We start from the raw sequence: 19575 nt of genomic DNA, 5'->3' as shown, positions 1-19575 counted from the left end.
CAGCTCCCTAGAGGCACAGGCAGGCAGATCTCTGGAGTTCGAGGCCAGCCTGGTCTATAGAGTGAGTTCCTGGACAGCCAGGACTACACAGAGAAACCCTGTCTTGAGAAACAACAGCAAAAGATTAACTACTGGCATTGTTCCTAGTAGAACTCTGAAAACTGTCACTGGGAGGTGAGATAAGATGTAGAATGGTATTAAAAATATTGTTGAAAACTGAGATTTCTCCGGTTCATGAATCTTGAAGACTCCTAGTAGGCAGGGCGGTGGTTGCACAGCTTTGATCCCAGCATTCGGGAGACAAGACAGGCGGATTTCTGTGAGTTGGAGGCCAGCATGATCTACATAGTGCATTGCAGGACAGCCAGGGCTACATACAGAGACCCGGTCTCAAATAATAACAACAAAAGACTCATACTAGCTGGTGGACGTAACCTCAGCCCCAGATATTAAGCTGCCTTCAATGTGGATTGGTTATGAATCCAAGGGAACCCCAAACCAGAGAAATATAAGAAAACACAGTGTTCCCACCCTTACTCAGGTCCAGAAGCAGGTTTATCAATAGGCCGAGGCTGGAAAGACACCTCTGATGGTGCAGCAGAGAGGCACACAGGGCCATGACTGGAGTGTCATAGAAGAAAACTCATGGTACTGTAGCCAGTGCTGCAAGACCTTGCCCATCTAGCATGGCCACCACCTACAGTGGTTTGTACAGCTGCCCTGTGTTGTCTATGCTGGAGAATCACAGATACATGCATTCTCTTCCTTCCAAGTAGGTTATGACCAAATCACCTTGCACCTTCAACCTGCTTTTCATTTCTCAGCCTTAGGCAAGAATAGTGTAAACTTCTTTTTCTCGTTTCCTTTGGAGGGACATGGACTCTTTCTGGGTCGGTCCTGATTGTAGAGTTTGTCTAACGTTGCTCCTCTTCTCACGTGATACATGGCCACAGTAACCCAGGAGACAAGGAGAAGAACCCAGAATTATTCTGAGCAGGATTCCTGGTGTTCTGTGCCCTATTTGACCTCCTTTCCCATGCAATGTCAGAAGAATGTCTAGGCCTCAGTGAGGCTGCTGCATGCGCTGTCCTGTCCTGGGAAGCCTAGCAGCTTCTCTGCTCTCTTATCTGATACAACTGGCTGAGGGCCCCGTCCCTGACTGGGCGTTGAGTTCTACCTAAAGTGTCGCTTAGGTGTTTTCACATCTTTACCTACGAAACTTACTTCCTCAAGGTACCCAAATTGCTGTCTGAGCTTTGTCCAGAGGAGTCAATGATCCACCCATCAGCCCAGATTGCCAACAGACACCTGGTAAGTGCTGGTGTAAACAGGGCACAGATGCAACCTTCTGAGGGGCACTGGGACTTGTTGAGGATTTAAATTGGAACCCTCAGCTCTAGACCCCATTAGTACAAGGGGAGTCCCATCTCCATCTTGGTAGTAGTAGGGTCTCACTCAAGAAGACTTCATCAGGCTGGAGAGATGGCTCAGCGGGTAAAGCTCTGTGCTGCTAACCTGACAACCTTAGTACAGTCCCGGAACTCCCATGCTGAAAGGGGAAGAAATGACACTTAACAAGTTCATCTCTGACTTCCACATATGTCATAGCATGCACATGTGCACACACACAGAAAGATATAAGAGATTTCCTAGCAGATGTGGTGGTACATCTATAATCTCAGCACTGGAGCAGCTTAGGTGGGAAGATCACAAGTTCAAAGACTGCTGAGCTACAAAACATGCAGTGCTAGCCTGGGAAAGAGTAAGACACAGTCTCTGGCTGCTTGGAACTTGCTTTGTAATAAAAAAAGAGGGCTGGTATATAGTTTAGTGGTAGAGCACTTGCTCAGCATTTATGAATCTCTGGGTCCAGTCTCCTGTATTGCACAAATATGAAGAGTCCTGAAGCCAGATGTTGTGGTACACAGCTGCAGCCATGGCATCCAGGAGACTGACGCAGGAAGAACATGAGTTCTAAGCCAGCCTGAGATGAATAGCAAGTTGGATGCAAGTTTAGGGTTTCATAGTAAGAACTTGTCTCCAAAAGCAATAAAAAGGAGAAAGGGTGTTGAGCCAGTGGTGGTGCACACCTTTAATCCCAGTACACAGGAGGCAGACGCAGGCAGATCTCTAAAATTAAGGCCAGCCTGGTCTACAAGAGCTACAAGTTCCAGGACAGGCTACAATGCTACAGAGAAACCCAGTCTCAAAGAAAAAGAAGAAGAAGAAGTTGGTTGGGGGCCTCTAAGTGGTGCACTCCTTTAAGGCTAGAACTTGGGAAGCAGAGGCAGGCAGCTCTCTGAGTTTGAGGCCAGCCTGGTCTACAGAAAGAGTTCCAGGACAGGCTTCAAAGCTACACAGAGAAACCCTGTCTTAAAAAATAAATAAATAAACTGAAAAGAAGCCGTAGGCCAGTCTGGGCTAAGTATACAAATATGTAAGTGCACACATATGTCTGATTTGTTGGTTTTGTTTTGTTTTTCTTGAAAGAGAAGGGCCTGTTCTTCAGTGTTAGTTGGGGCTGGTGTTGGAAAAGCTGTTTGGTCTTTGGGTCTTGAGAAATACTAATCACTCCCCCAGGTTATTTCTATGGAAGGGTCCCATAGATGCCAGCCCCAAAGATGAGGGTGAATTATAGATAGTTGAGACGGATGGGCAAGATCTCTTTTTGCCTTCTGCAGGTTGGAGCTGACAGCCTCGTTGGGCCAGATACACAGGTTGGAGAGAAGTCATCTATTAAGCGCTCAGTCATTGGCTCATCCTGTGTCATACAAGATAAAGTGACCATTACCAATTGCCTTCTCATGAACTCTGTCATCGTGGAAGAAGGGTATGTCTCCCTCTGTGCCTGCGTGAGGCAAGGCTTCTGGTACCCAAGAGCTTTGGTGGATTCACCCAACCCAACAAAGGGCTCACACTGGGGACAGGAAGGAAGAAGCTTAGCACCTTTGAAGTTTGATTTTGCTTCCATAATGAGGTGAACTCTAGCACCCTCTTCTCGTAGAACCAAACACTCCTGTGAGAAGCTGCCTTCTCTTCCCTGGTTTCATGAAGGTGACCACAGTAGTGAGCCCTTTGTGGTGCTGCAGTGACACTGTGCCGGTGAAGTATCACTTCCCCTGCCTTAATACCCCAAAGCTGCCTGGAGGTAGGGGCGTACAGGGAGTGGACATAAAAGCCATACTGTGCTTTAAGGGCAGGCTTCTCTCCCCAGGCTGGCCTAGACCCTGCTATGTAGCCCAGTCTGGTCTACCCAAAAGCATCCTGCTTCAGCCCTGGAATGTCACGATGAGAGGCAGGCATGCAGTCCCATCCCCAGCTGAGAAGCAATTTGTACTCTCAGGCATGCCCATCCTTTTGACACTGTGACACAGATGTCATCTACAAAGTTCACACTCAAAAACTATGCCACCAGGGCTTAGGAAATAGCTCAGTAGCTTTGCAAGTGTGAGGACCTGCGTGTGATTCCTCAGCACCTACATAAGATCCGGGTATGGCCACACGTGCCTTTAACACCAACATTGGGAAGGGAGACACTATAGCCAGCCGGCCTAGCTGCAATAGCACCTGGGGTTCGGTGAACGACCTTGTTTCAAGGCAATAAGGCTGAGAGTTACAGAACAGAACGGTCCTTGAGATCTTTAACACTTCCAATTGCGTTTAAGTCCAAAGCTGGGATCTGGAGGGTGGCCCTGTGGTTAAGAGCACTTATTGCCCTTCCAGAAGACCCGAGTTTGGTTCCCAGCACCCACATATAACAGTTTACAACCCCTCATAATTCCAGCACTCGGGAGGCAGAGGCAGGCGGATCTCTGTGAGTTCGAGGCCAGCCTGGTCTACAAGAGCTAGTTCCAGGACAGGCTCTAAAAAAGCTGCAGAGAAACCCTGTCTCGAAAAACCAAAAAAAAAAAAAAAAAAAAAAAAGTCCAAAGTCTGGGGCTAGGGATATAGTTGATTTAGTGCTTGTCTAGCATATATGCACGTGGCCCCTGGGTTTAATCCTAGCACCACATAAATTGGGCATGATGAAGCAGGAGGATCAAGAATTCAAAATCATCTTCAGCTTCATAGCGACTTAAGGCCAGCCTTGAATACGTGAGATAAAAATAAAAAGATAAACCTTTTGCTGAAACTATGCTTAAAACAAACAAAGCATGATTCCTCACCAACATACTCCTATAATCCCAGAACTTCAGAAGCCAGAGGGAAGAGTATTTAAAATTCTCCAGCTAGGGGCTGGAGAAATGGCTCAGCGGTTAAGAGCACTGACTGCTCTTCCAGAGGACCCAGGTTCAATTCCCAGTACCCACATGACAGCTCACAACTGTCTGAAAATCCAGTTCCAGGGAATCTGACACCTTCATACCAATGCACATAAAATAAAGATAAATAAATTTAAAAAAATAAATAAAATAAAATTTGAGGCTAGCCTAAGTTATATTTGACAAGTTGAAGCCCCAGCACTCAGGAAGGAGAGGCAAGCGGATCTCTGAGCTTGAGGCCAAAGTAAGTTTCAGGACAGTCAAAACCACACAGAGAAACACTGTTTTTTAAAGAAAAAACAATATGCTTTGCTAGGTGGGCATGGTGGCACATACCTTTGATCCCAGAAGAGGCAGAAGCAGGTGAATCTCTGTGAACCTTGTATAGTGATGAGTTCTAGGCCAGCCAGGGGTACACATTGAGACTGTCCCTTATGCGCCTTGTTTTTTTGTTTGCTTGTTTTTGTTTTTGTTTTTTTTAAGACAGGGTTTCTCTGTGTAGTCCTGGTGGTCCTGACTGTCCTGGAACTCACTCTGAAAACCAGAGATTCACCTGTATCTGCCTCCCAAGTCCTGGGATTAAAGGCAGCACCATCTCACCCTAAGAGGTTGTCTCTTTTGCTTTCTTTTCTTTTTTGAGACAGGGTCTCTCTGCATAGATCTAGTTGTCCTGGAACTCACTCTGTAGACCAGGCTGACCTTAAATTCACAGCAATCCTCCTGCCTCTGTCTCCCAAATCGTGGGATTGAAGGTGTGTAGCTCCTTCACAGGCTGCAAAAGCAAAATCACTGAGCTGATTCATCTTACTAGCAGATTCTCAGCATTCAAAAGGCAGAGAAAGGAGGATCCATAGTCAGAAGCCAGCCTGGACTACATTGTTTGCAAAGAATGAGGAGGGGAGGTGCACACAACACTTCATCGGGCTGAATATGTGGGATGGGAGCTCGTTGAATGTTTGTTTATCTTGAAATGGAGCCAGCTGGCCTTGAATCCTAGGTTCAGCTTTCCTTCAATTGCCCAAAAAGTCCTGTACCGCCACACCCAACTCCTAACAACCCCCCCCCTCCCCCAGAGAAAACAGTTCCTTTTACAGTTCAGAGTGACTGATTGGGCTGGGAGTGGACCTTAGTAAAGAGCTTGCCCTCAGAGCAGGAGGACCTAAGTTTGATCCCCAAAGTCTAAGTTAAAGGGGACAAGGAGCAGCTGGAAAGATCACTTGGCAGTTAAGAGCACTGGTTACTCTTCCAGAGGGCCCCAGTTTGAATCTAGCACCCACAAGACAATAAGGCAGGTGGATCTCTGAATTTGAGGCCAGCCAGTTCTACATAGCAAGTTCCAGGCCAGCCAAGGTTACAAAGTAAGAGCCTGTCTGCATAATAATAATAATAGTAATAATAATAATAGTAATAGCTGGGCGGTGGGTAGTGGCGCACACCTTTAATCCCAGCACTTGTGAAAACAGAGGCAGGCGGATCTCTGTGAGTCCGAGACCAGCCTGGTCTACAAGAGCTAGTTCCAGGACAGGCTCCAAAGCCACAGAGAAACCCTGTCTTGAAAAACCTAAAATAATAATAATAATATATAGGAATAAGATGGTACATGCCTATAATCTCAGGACTTTGAAGGCTGATGCAGGAGAATCATTAAGTTCAGAGCCAGTCTAAGCTAAAGGTGGTGAGAGATCACGCAGTCCTACAAATTAGCATCTGATGATAAGATCAGATATCTTTTGACCCATATGAAGTTTTCCCCATTATTTTGGGGTCATTTAGTTTATTTCCCTATGATAAACTTGAAAAGGGCAATTAAAATTCAGACATGTCGATCTTGTGGACAGTGGGTTGGCTCCCTGCCCAAGGTCCTCAGGGCTTGGGAGATGCCAGTATCTACACCTTGGGGAGGTATCAATAGGTAAGACTGTTCTCAGAAAATTATCTTCCATTTTCTGCCACTTTCTGTGACGGCTGACAGTCAGGAATCAAACGTCTAGTGAAGGCTGGGCAGATGGCACAGGGTGATGAAACGCCGCTGCGCAAGCTGGAGAGCCTGAGTTCAGATCCTAGAGCCCGTGTGATTAGGACACCATAGCCCATGCCTGTCTGCAACCCAGTGCTCCTTCAGCAGTTCAGAGCAGAGGCAGAAATAAATCCTCCTCAGAGACTCACACGCCAGCGAGCCTGACATCCATGCTGTCCTCTGACCTCTACACACACATGCCCTCACTCATACACATAAATGTACACACAGATCTATTGGAGAGAAAAAAGGTAGAGGGGACTGGATAATGGCACACTCACACACAACAAACAAATAAGTAAAAATATAATAATTTTAAAAGTCTAGTCAAAACTTAATTGTCAGGGCCAGCCAGAGAGAGCTCAGCGGTTAAGAGCTCTGGCTCTAGAGGTCCTGAGTTCAGTTCCCAGCAACCACATGGTAGCTCACAACCATCTGTAATAAGATCTGGTGCCCTCTTTTGGCATACTGGTGTAATGCAGATACAGCTTTATATAAAATATAAATAAATCCCTTAAAAAAAAAAAGCAAGCCTATAATAGTCAAGACTTTCATTTGTTGTCTGTCTCTTTATCCTCCTCAACTACATCTTATTGCCTCTGATATAAAGTGGATGACATCAAAGCAGTCTCCATCCCATCTTCAGCTTAAACAAGCTGGAAATCAGGGTTTTACCTGAGTTTTCTGTGCTGTCTGTACTTAACCAAGTCAGCCCTCAAGGCCAAACAAGCTGTTCCTGTTTCTCATTCTAATTATTACCTTGAGCATAGCTCCAGCTGACTGGCCCACACCGAATCCTTGATTTTTTTTTTTTGTTCTTTACTCCCATTCCACCTATTTTTTTTTTTTATGGCAATAGGGATTGAACCTAGGGCCTTACACTTGCTAGGACAAGGATTCTCTACAGGACAGTATCCTTTTTGTTCTGGAGCCCAGACTGACCTTGAATTTAGTGTGTAGGGAAGATGCCTTTGAACTCCTAACCATTCTACTTATACCTCCCAAATTTTAGCATTGTAGACATGTACCATCCTAACTCAGTTCTTGTTTTGTTTAGGGGTGTGTGTGTGTGTGTGTGTGTGTACATTTGAATATAGGTACCCAAGGAGTCGTATGCCCTGAAGCTAAGGTTACAGACTGTTGTGAGCACCTGGTGTGTGGCCTGGGAGTCAAACTGCCATCCTCTGAAGGAGCAGCATATGCACTTAGTTGCTGAGCCATCTCTGAGCTGGTTTCTTGTTTGATGTCTATAGCAAAAGTCCAGTAACGAGCATCTGATCCCCGGGACTGGAGTTCCAGGTGGTTTTAAACGATCCAGTTTTGGTGTTTGGTGTGGAGCTCTACAATAGTAGTGTGAGCTCCTAACCTCTGAGGCATCCCACCTGCCTTGTCTTCTCTTTTTCTTTTTTTTCCAGGACAGTGTTTCTCTGTAGCCTGGCTGTCCTTGAACTCGCTCTGTATAGTGAGTTCCAAGACAGTATATAAATGAGACGCTGTCTCAAGGAAAAAACAACCCTAAATAGGCAGGAAAAACTGTTTAAGGGCCTATCTGAGATCCATGAATTTCTGTCTCCAAAAGAAAGAAAAGAAAATACTCACTTTCTTTTTTTCTTTTTGTATGAGATTACAGGTATGCGCCCCCCCCCCCCCCCCCCGTACCTGATTTTATGACACCGGGGATCAAATCCAAAACATTGTGCCAACTACCATCCCCTGCCCCATATCCAGCATCCATGTCAGGGTAGCTCACAACTACCTGTAACTCCAACTGCAGGGAATATAACACCCTCTTCTGGCTCCTCAGCTACCTTCTCACTTACGGGGCACATACACACATAAATAAAATAAGATACTTTTTTTCCCCTTTTTGAGGGGGTGGGGAGGTTTCAGGGCAGAGTTTCTCTGTAGCTTTGGAGCCTGCCCCTGGAACTCACTCTGTAAACCAGGCTGGCCTCAAATTCACAGAGATCCGCTTGTCTCTGCCTCCCTAGTGCTGCAATTAAAGGTGTGCACCCAGCACACCTTTTAGAAAGCTGGTCATGGCAGTACACACCTAAAATTCTAGTCTGGGGCGATGGAAACAGGAAGGATCCCTGGGACTTGCTGACTGCCTAGTTAAGCAAAGTTGGTAGGCTCCAAGTTCAAATAGAGATACTGTCTCGAAAAAATAAGATGAACGGCTGGTAAGATAGCTTGCTACCAAGGCTGGCAACCTGAGTTTGATCCCTCAAACTGGCGTGGTTAAAAGCAGAGAACCAGCTCCTCTGTCCTACACCACCCACCATGGTACACACGAAATAGATAAATGTAAGATAATAAGGTAGGGAGTAACTGCAGAAGATGCCTGAAGTCAGCCACTGTTCTCCAGAAGTGCATGCTCACCCGTTATACCCTTTTATACACACTCGGATGTATAAACGTTGTGTATGCACATGTGTACACACAAGAGTGTGATTGTGTGTGTGTTCTTTTCCTCCCTAGAATGAACTAAAGGAAGTCTGTGTATGTGTATATTGGTACTGTAAGTTGAATTCAGAGCTCTGTTCATGTTAGGCAAGCATTTTGCTATCTCATTATTCTCCAGTTCTGGCCAGGCATGCTGGCACACACCAGTAATTCCTGCACTTGGGACTTCAAGATACAGTTACCCTTGACTATATAGCAAATTTGAGGTCAACCTGTGCTACATGAGACCTGGGTCTCCTAACACACACACACACGAGTGCGCACACACCCTAGATCCCCACACTAAAGAAAGACTTAAAACCAGGAAAGGATGGAGAACTTAGAGGCACCCCGTGTCACCAATCAGGACTTCTTCCTTATGTGGTGTGACGCAGTGAGTACAGGTGGCACCACCTGCCAAAGAAGCATAGTACTTTCCCAGGCCTTCATTTTGGTTTCAAATGTGAGCCCCACCAAGAATGAAGGACCAAGTCTCCATTAGTCTCAGCCATCACCAAGTGGCTTCTTAGAGAACCCTGGAGAGAATTTGCGCAGCACAGACCCTAGGGCCAGGTTGAGAGCCAGTACTAGATGCAGAAACGTGCTCTGGTGCTGGGCCCAGTTCTCTTCTGGGGTTATGAGAAATTACCTTTTCGGTGTACAGGCAGGAAACACAGTCTGGCTGAGAATTGACCACTTTAAGAGAGGTTGATGTAGTCCTACCTCTCCACCCCTCCATCATGAGCGGATACATACAAATACTTGTAGGGAAATTCTTGATCGTTGGGCTGTAGTTCATGGTGGAGCTTGTGTGTAACATTCATGGGCTGACTGTGGTAGTTCATGTCTATAATCCCAGCATTTGTGAGGCAGAGACAAGAGGACTACCTCAAGTGTAAGGCCAGCCTGGGGTACACAGTGGGTTCAAGGTTAGCCTGGACTACAGTATGAGACTCTGTCGGAAAAAATAAGAAACAGCCGGTGAAGTGGAGCACACCTTCAGTTCCAGCTCTTGGGAAGCAGAAGCAGGTGCATCTCTGTGAGTTGAAGCCAGGGAAAGGGGGCGGGGAGGGAGAGGGGAAAAGAATTCACTAGATATTTGAATACACCAAAGATACATAAAATATATAATGTGTGTATTATGGTCTGAGGATGGGCCCATGGTGAGTTGAAGTCTTGGTTTTTTGGTGGGTTTTTTGTTTTAGACTTTATTTTTGTTTTGAGATAGGGTTTCATTTTGTAGTCCTAGCTGGCCTTGAACTTGCAAAGATCTGTTTGCCTGTGCCTCCCCAGTACTGGGATTAAAGGCAATTTGTGGTATCTGCAGTGAAAGTGAAGAGCTGCTGAAACAAATGGTCAGGAAAAAGCTTCATACCCAGAGTTCACCTCGAGTCTTCAGGGAGCCACTGAGCAGAGCCTCGGTGAGCAGAGCCTCAGTGAGCAGAGCCTTGGGCTCCTTTTCCTGGTTGTATCTAGTCTCTACACAGTAACTAGTGCGTCTCAGAAGTTGTATTTAAACTAGGTAAGATGATCAGTAAGGAGACTCCTGCAGACCCCGTTAGAACTGCGAAACAAAGGGAGAGCAGCCGCGGGTTGTTTTGGAATCTGACCTCCGTTCCAGCCACTTCCTTCCGGTGATGGTTCCCACCCCAAGCCTAGATTCCAGTGTATCCAGTTAGTACTCTTTAATTATGGCTTTGTCAACGAAAGAAACAGCTATCACTCAAAGGAATAAAGATGTGGCTTATTTTGGAGCCAAATATGAGTGGCCATGGCCCTAAAACATGGATTTAGGTCTTCCCAAATAAACATGTTCCAATGAGGTTGCAATCCTGTAAACTTTCTATAGTAACAGAACAAAGAAAGGCATAAATCAAAACACCTTCCCAATACATTAGTGGCTACATGGGGTAGGTGGGTTACAGCAAGACTAGGAGAACTCTGCACTGGCATTAGATGCTGCCAAACAGCCTCCTTAGCCCCTGCTGGAATCTCAGGTTTATTAAGTTAATGCATTTCACAAGTTTTATCTGTTAGTCAACCCGGACGATAGGTTCAACACAGCAGTGGGCAAGAACTAAAGACAGCCCAAAATAACTTGTAATTAGGCTCCAGACCTGCAACATTCCAGCCTCTCGACATCACTGAGGTTCTAACCTGTCAAGCCCACAGCTTTTTCCAGGAATCCTCGTTCACAGCTCATGTGTCCTGCTGACTGTCTGCCCACCTCCTTGCCTAGCTCCAGAGCACGCTTTAAAATCTTAACCACTGATAGGAAACAAACATTGCTACTACTTCAGACATTGGGCTTTGCTTTGGCTAAGTAGGCCTTGCTCTGTCTCTGGACCATGTATATAAGGCATTCTGCACCTTCCTGGTTACCCTCTGTAGGGGGATTTCCTGGAGGATATGGAGCTACTGTATCTGCTGACTCTAATGCTTCGCAATTTGGACGAGTTGCAAAGTTCTGGATTGTACCTCGTGGAACACCCACTGAATGTACCCCAAGACTGCCAGAAAGCACACTAACCACTTGTCCGTTCATACCACCCACAGAGATGCTTCAGCCTAGAATAGGCGTTAACCCTCCCTAGGAATGGAGATAGCACAGATAGCCCGTTTCCTGTCTGCCTCTGGTCGGCCATCTGAAACAGTAAAGCTCTCTGTGTGCTGAGAGAGAGCACCTTGTGCTTTTGGGTGCTCATTCTTGCTCAGATGACTGTAGTCTGTTCTGAATTCTGGCTCCAGGTCAAAATTCTAACACTTTCCATGAAAGAGCTGCATCCCTAGACTTCTGAGCTGTATCAAGGACTGGCTGTTGTGTAGCAGAATCCTGCCCAAACATCCTGCCTGTGGCATCAGCACTTCTTTATGGTGTGGGCCGTTCCCTTTGACAGTTCCCCCCTCGCATGAATAGGGCAGTTTTAAATCATCTTGATACCTCCAGGCAGTGGTGGTACACGTCTTTAATCCCAGCACTCGGGAAGTAGAGGCAGTATGATCTCTGTAAATTTGAGGACAGCCAGGGTTGTTACAAAGAGAAACCATCTCATTAAAAAAAGAAAGAATATGGGTTCTAGTATCAGGCAGAACTGGATTTGAATATACTGTTTAGCAGTTACATGGTTTGGAATAAATGGTTTAAATTCTCTAAATCTGTTATTTCCTATGTAAAATTTGGGTGCTATTTTTATATCAGATAAAATTAATATTCATGAGAATCACCTAGAAATGTTTTCTCTAACAAAATACATAACTTTCTCATTCTGGACCTACTAAAAACATTGATGGAGGCCAAGACAAAAGATGTTCTCGTTTCTTCGTGTTGCCCATAATTTTGTTTTGTTTTGTTTTTTCAAGACAGGATTCTATGTGTAACAACCCCTGGCTGTCCTGGAACTTGCTCAGTAGACCAGACTGGCCTCGAACTCACAGAGATCTGCCTGTCTCTGTCTCCAGGGTGCTGGGATTAAAGTCGTGCACCACCAGCGCCCGGCAAAATAATTTTTTTATTATTGTGTGTGCTGTGTGAATAGTGGAGATGGGGTTGGAGTGGGGGCATATATCATGGCATACAGAGGTCAGAGGACAACTTTCTGGAAGCAGCTCTTTCACCCTTAAATGGGTTCTGAGACTTGAACTCAGGTCTCCAGGTTTGCCACAGCAAATGCCTTTACCCACTGAACCATTCACTGGCCTGCCCAGGTGATTTCTAAAAACTCATTGCTGTAATGTACAGTGTGTTTAGCATGGTACCTGGCATAAATATAGTGAATGTTGGTGATGGTTTGCCATTGGGCATGGGGCATACCTGTAATGCCAGCACTTAATGGATCTCTTGAGTGTGCGGTCTGCCTGGTCTACATAGCAAGTTCCAGAACAGCCAGGGCTGTATATTAGATTTTAAATTTTTAAGTTAAATTTTCCAATTAAAAAAAATGTAAGACCTTTTCCGGCTGGTGAGATGGCTCAGCAGGTAAAACGTGTTGCTGGGCAAGCCTGAGAGCCTGAGCTCAGTCCCTGGGAACCTGCAGTAAAAAAGCCAGCTCTCAACACTCAGCATGGCACAGTGCATACCATGCACATACTCTTGATAGTAACAGTTTTTTATTTTAAAGACTTCTCCCACCTCACAGTCTTCAGGAGACAGAGTAGTGTCTAAATTCAAATCAATAGCCAGAGCCAGTGCTGCTTCTCAGCATGTGTTTGGGGCTCCAGCAGCCTTCTAGTGGTGTGGGACAAAGCAGTCTTTCTGGAGTAGAGCTTTTTGTTTGTTTAGCTTGCAGGGAGGGTGGCAGTTCTAGGGACTGAGCCCAGGTGTTTCCACATGCTAAGCAAGTGCTCTACAGCTCATACTGCCCAAACCACCCCCTCTTTATTTCGATAGGGTCTTAGCTGTCCAGACAGGACTTTATCTCACTCTGTGACTGGAGAAGGCCTGAATTTGTCCCTGTTTAGCCTCCTGAATAGCTGGATAACAGGCCTAAGCCACTGTTCTTGGTTTGACGTGAACTGGCTTTTTGAAATACCCATTTTTGTGCTAGGGAATGTATTTTCAGTGGCAGAGTGTCAGTTTGTCTACCATGTATGAGGCCCCTGGTTTCAATTTCTAGCACTGACAACACAACACACAATAGATAGGTAATAAATAGATACATACATACATACATACATACATACACACGATAGATAGATAGGTAGATAGATAGATAGATAGATAGATAGATAGGAGATAGATAGATAGATGGCGATAGATAGATGGATAGAGAGAGAGAGAGAGAGAGAGAGAGAGCAAGAGCAAGCCACTAAGACAGCTCAGCAGATAAGAGCCCCTGTCATCAAGCCTGCTGACCTGCATGGTGGAAGAAGAGACTGACACTGGCTCCCCTCAAGTTGTCTCTCTGACCTCCACCTAACCCCTCCCAAAGAAAATTTAAAATAATAATAGTGGAGCAGGGGAGTGGTGCTGCATGCCTTTAATCCCAGCACTCGTTACTAATGCCAGTTCTGGCGTTAGGTATGTCCACTATGCCCAACCAGAAAGATTCTTAAATTTCTGGGCCCCAATGACATTTGTCATATGATCCTAGGTAAGAAGACTTGGTGGGCAAGCCTACAGACCAGCCTCAAATTTCACCCTTCCACCAAGGAGAATTTGAATGGAAATTATACCCCAAGATCCTGGGTACCTAAAGTCAAGCCTAGGAGCCTGGCATAGTAGCATACCCCTTTAATCCAAGCACTTGGTAGGCAGAGGCAGGTGGATCTCTGTGAGTTTTGAAGCCAGCCTGGTCTACATAGTGAGTTCTAGGATAACCAGAGCTACAATGAGACCCTGTCTCAAATATATGTGTGTGTATACATGGATGTGTGTGTATACATACATACATACACACACACACACACATATATAAATCAATCTAGGTATGATAGCATATGCCTATGATCCCAGTATTTGGGTGTCTGGGCAGGAAAATCATGAGTTCCAGGCCAGCCTGGAATGCATAGCAAGACCTTGTCTCAAAATGAGAAGAACTTGGAACAGCAAGATGGCTAGTGATCAAAGGCACATTCCACCAAACCTGGCCCAGAGTTTGATACCCAGAACCCACATGGTAGAAAGAGAGAACCAATCTCTAAAGCTGGCCTCTGACCGCTACACTATGACATGTGTGACCCCCCCCCCCATTTCATCTACCCACACACCAAATAAATAATGTAATAAACTTTAGGAAAGAAAAATGAACTTGATTGCTGCGGTTGTTTATATATACCCATAATCCTAGCACTTGGTAGGTAGAGGCAGGAGGATCAAGAGTTCAGTATCGCCGGGCGGTGGTGGCGCACGCCTTTAATCCCAGCACTCGGGAGGCAGAGGCAGGCGGATCTCTGAGTTCGAGGCCAGCCTGGTCTACAAGAGCTAGTTCCAGGACAGGCTCTAGAAACTACAGGGAAACCCTTGTCTCGAAAAACCAAAAAAAAAAAAAAAAAAAAAAGAGTTCAGTATCATTCTTAGCTACATAGTGAGTTCAAGGCCAGCCTGGACTATGCAAGACCCTATCTCAACAGGGGGTAGGGCACATAGTCAGTAATAATAAAGGGCATGTCTAACATGTACAAAGCCCTAGATTCAGTCTCCATTACAAAAAAGAGAAAGGAAAGAAGATGGGGAGAAGTCAAGTAAGGACTTGGGAAATAATTATGAACGTAGTCCCGCTCTGAAATTCCCTAACGCCTTTCTGCCATCCAATAGTAGACGTGTCGCCACCCACAGGATTGACCAGCAGTTGTCAGCCCAGAGAAGAAGCCTGAGCTTGCAGGCAGTGGTTTGCTGGTGAAGCCCTGGGCACCCTAACTTGACTTCTGTGTTGGCTCCTGTGTTACAGAAGCAGCATCCATGGCAGCGTCATCTGCAACAATGCGGTGATTGAGAAGGGCGCAGACATCAAGGACTGTTTGATCGGAAGTGGTCAGAGGATTGAAGCCAAAGGTAAACAACACCCCAAGTTAAGAGTCATGGACGCTGTTATCTGTCACATTAACACAGAGACTGCTTAGTGGGCAAGATGGAAGAAAACAGGCTCGTGGTTATACTGCAGGGGAAACAAACTTAGTCATCTTTGGAGAGTAGCTGATAGCATTATCGAGCTTTTACAAGTTTAATTTAGGCCTATTTCTAGGAATATAGCTTATAAATAAGTTTACTCATATATATGTGCAACCTATACTGTACTGTCAAAATCGAAAATATAACAATGTCCAAATTCACAGCAATACTCTATATTTGCTTTTGGACCTGACAGAGGTAGCCAGTAATGCAGCATGGGCTCTGGAATGTGCTCTGGCCTCCTAAAGACCATGAGCACTCATTCCGACTTGTTTTTGTGTTTGCGTTGTTGTGTTTAAGCAGAGCAAACATAAATTTATATGAAGAGTAGGAGGAACTCCAAGGGAGGAAACCTGACCAGTGTTTAAGGAAGGCAGTCCCCCTAGGTTTCTGGCCTGGCAAAGGTTAAGCAGGGCATACCCTCTAGAGCCAGTTCTCAGCTGCTTAGAATGGGGCTCTAACTGTGCTGTTAGTTTTACTGGGCTGCACTGTTGGAGAATCATAGCGTCTGTGTCACTAGTGCACAGCCCACACAGAACCTTCTAGTGCTGTGGAAGCTAGGTATCAGGGAGAAAGGTTCATGGTCAGTACGGCATGGCTTTCCATGTCTGTCACCAAATGTGCAGTGCTTTCAGCCGCAGGGTCTTACCATCAAGTTCTGGTGAGCAGCTAGGAGCAATTGCAAATAGCCTGTTGAAAAAAAAAATAATATCTATTTTTTTAAGTATCCGACACATGGTGATGCCATGCCTTTAATTCCATCACTCAAGCAGCAGGAAAGGAACAGGCAGGATCTCTGAGTTTGAGGCCAGCCTGATCCAAATAGTGAATGCTAAGCTACCCACGGACTGCATAGTGAATCCTGTTTCCAAAGATAAAATAAAATTAGAAACTAGAGAGATGGCCTTGCAGTTGAAACTTCCTTTTTGTTGTTGTGTTGTTTATGTTTTTTTTCTCCTGTCCTTTGAGACAGGGTTCTCTGTTGCTAGCTCTGGCTGTCCTGGAACCTTGCTCTGTAGACCAGGCTGGCCTTGAACTCAGAGATTTTGCTTGCCCTTGCCTCTGCCTCAAATGCTCAGATTAAAGTCCTGCAGTCCCACTGTCTGACAACACTTGCATTCTTGCAGAGGACCCTAGATTCAGTTCCAAGCACCCACTCACAACTGCCTGTATAACTTAGTTCTGGAGATCTGATTGATGCCTCTTCTGGATTTTGTGGTTACAGGCTCTGAAATTAATTTAATTTAATGAACTAAATTCTAGTCAGACATGGTAACACACACTTGGGAATCAACCCTAGGGAGATTAGGAATGCAAGCCATTTTTCCTCTGCTAAAGTATTCTAGATCAGACCCTGTCTCAAAATAAACAGTAAATTCCTAACTATCATTATAGTACATGAAGCATGTTACTTAGAGGGGCTACAGAGATGTCTCAGTGAATACAGTATTCTCTCTGCCAAGTGTCAGGACCTGAGTTCAAGTTCCTAGCACTCATAAAAGCTGAGAATAGTGACAATCATCTCTAATACCAGCACGGGGGAGGGAGGGGGGAAAGAGACAGGCAGATCCCCCACATTTGTTGGCTAGCCAGTCTATTTCAGAAGGCAAGCTGCAGCTAAGAGACCCCGTTGTAGGAGGCTGCTTGTTTTGTTCCTGGCTGCTCAGCCCCGAAATAATCACACAGAAGCCATGTTATTTTGCAATACTGTTTGGCCAATAGCTTAAGCGTATTTCTGGCTAACTCCTATATCCTAAACTAACCCTTCTCCATTATTCTGTGTATTTCCACGTGGCTGTGGTTTACCAGCAAAGTTTAGGCATATCTGTCTCTGGTGGCTGGCTCCATGACTTCTCCTGACTCCGCCTTTCTTTTTCCCAGCATTCAATTTAGTCTTCCCCACCTAGCTCTGTTCTGCCCTGCTATAGGCCCACAAAGCAGTTTCTTTATTAACCAGTGGTATTCACAGCATACAGAGGGGAATCCCACAGCAAGACCCTGTCTTGAAAAATAAGGTGGAAGAGGCAGAAATGGCTCACTCCTTAATCCCAGCCCTTGGGAGACAGGCTGGCCTGAGAAGCATAGTGAGACTCTGTCTCTAAAATATACACCAACAAAATGAAATAAAATAAAATATACACCAACAAAAAAATAAATAAATAAAATATACACCAGCAATGATAAGGTGACTCATAATCGGCCTCCCTTTTCTAGCACTGCTTAGATGGCAACCCTTGGCTCCCTTCTTGCCAGCGCTGGGCCTTACACATCTGCCACTGAGCTGCGCCCCTGGCCCAGAGGCTCTTGTTACATCTGACTCTTCTTGCTCCAGCTAAGCAGTCTCAGGGTCCTGACAAAGGTTGAGCTCCTGCTCAAGCAGTAGTAGGCACAGTCAACAGTGAAAACCAGAGACAGATGGAATGGCTTCCTCTGAGTTGCTTTGTACTATCAGTGACAAAGTTCAGACCTCCGTTGATCTGAGTGATGAGTCACTTAACCATGAAAAGTCAAGGTCTTAACATGTGTTTGACATGCTTCAAATCATGGCTAGCTAGGAATCCTTCCTAATTTCAACAGTGCAACCTTTCATTTGTAATGCAATAATTCTTCTATTGCATTGGTTTCCCCTGTTATCATATTCTCTTTGTAGCCTGCCTTTTAAGATCTTTTTTGTTTTATTTATGTGTGTTCAGTTATGTGTGAGTAAAGGTGTGTGCCCACATATCATGTGTGAAGGTCAAAGGACAACTTTCAGGAGTTGGTTGTCTACCGTGTTTCTGAGTCAGGGTCTCTTGTTTCAGCCATGCCACTTACTCTGGGCTAGCTGGCCTGCAAGCTTCCAACTGATACCCTGTTTCTTCCTCCCATCTGCTGTGGGCATGCAGAGATTACAGGCAAGAGCCACCACATCTGGCTTTTTAACATCCATTCCAGGGACCCAATTCAGTTCATCAAGCTTCTATAGGTCACTAGCCTTCCTATAGCAGGTGCACAGTGCCACTCTTCCTGCTGAGCCGTCTCCTATGAGCCTTTCGAGATCTTTTTTTCCCCCTTTGGTTTTTTGAGACAGGGTTTCTCTGCAGCTTTAGAGCCTGTCCTGGAGCTAGCTCTGTAGACCAGGCTGCCCTTGAACTCACAGAGACTCTGCCTGCCTCTGCCTCCCGAGTGCTGGGATTAAAGGCGTGGGCCACCACCGCCCGGCACTTTTGAGATCTTGGCCTGGCTCTAAGCCAGAGTTTCTCCATTGTGCTTTATTTTTAGTTGTTAGTATCTGGGTCTGATTTGTAGGCTTTATTATAGTGTGTATTATAGAGAAAGAAATGAGCTGGAATGTTGGCAACAATGGTTTAAGAGCACTGGCTGCCCTTCCAAAGGACCACGATTTGGTTCCCAGCATCCACATGGCAGCTCACAACCTTCTGTAACTCCACTTCAGGGGATCTGATGCCCTCTACTGACCTCTGTGGACACCATGCATGCATGTGCTATACATATGTACACGCGTCCAGGCAGCAAAACATCCATACTCATAAAATAAATGACATTTTTTAATAAAATAAACTGGAAAGTATAGCCGGGCGGTGGTGGCACACGCCTTTAATCCCAGCACTCGGGAGGCAGAGGCAGGTGGATCTCTCTGAGTTCGAGGCCAGCCTGGTCTACAAGAGCTAGTTCCAGGACAGGCTCCAAAGCTACAGAGAAACCCTTGTCTCAAAAAAAAAAAAACAAAAAAAAAAACTGGGAAGTATAAACTAACTGTGGTAGCCAGGGTCTACACAGAGAAAATCTGTCTCAGAAACAAACAAAGCATAGTAATAGGGATGCATGGAAAAAACTATTCATCATTTAATCTTTTTTTTTTTTTTTTCGGTTTTTTTCGATGACAGGGTTCTCTGTGTAGCTTTGGAGCTGTTCTGGAACTCTCTCTCTCTCTAGACCAGGTTTGGCCTCAGACTCACAGAGATCTGCCTGCCTCTGCCTCCTGATTGCGGAATTAAAGTCTGCATCACCACCGCCCGGCCTGTGAAATAATAATCTCTTTGCTGGCAGCTCAATGAAAATCTTTTCCTTTGTTTCCTTAGCTAAACGAATATGAACGAGGTGATTGTGGGAAATGACCAGCTCATGGAGATCTGAGTCTGAACAAGCCTGACCCCTTCCCTTTTGGCCCCCAAACTACAGATGTTGGCTGACTCCTACCTGTTTGACTCTGTATTTATTTTTCAATAAAGAAGAATTTCCAG

At 45.4% G+C, this 19575-nt stretch overlaps 1 protein-coding gene across 1 annotated transcript in view; it reads left to right on the top strand.

Moving 5' to 3' along the window:
- Eif2b3 (eukaryotic translation initiation factor 2B subunit gamma) overlaps positions 1–19575 on the top strand; it is a 64349-nt gene extending 44774 nt beyond the window's left edge. Inside the window, exons 9-12 of the mRNA XM_038335057.1 lie at positions 1234–1311; positions 2682–2830; positions 15111–15214; positions 19414–19575. Of these exons, the coding sequence (XP_038190985.1) occupies positions 1234–1311; positions 2682–2830; positions 15111–15214; positions 19414–19427 (345 nt within the window). The 3' untranslated portion in view covers positions 19428–19575. The remainder of the gene's footprint in view (positions 1–1233; positions 1312–2681; positions 2831–15110; positions 15215–19413) is intronic.

The sequence above is a fragment of the Arvicola amphibius genome, chromosome 6, assembly GCF_903992535.2.
Source record: "Arvicola amphibius chromosome 6, mArvAmp1.2, whole genome shotgun sequence".
NCBI lineage: Eukaryota > Metazoa > Chordata > Mammalia > Rodentia > Cricetidae > Arvicola > Arvicola amphibius.
The sequence above is the reverse complement of the archived record's forward strand: the minus strand, read 5'-3'. Positions and strand labels throughout refer to the sequence as shown.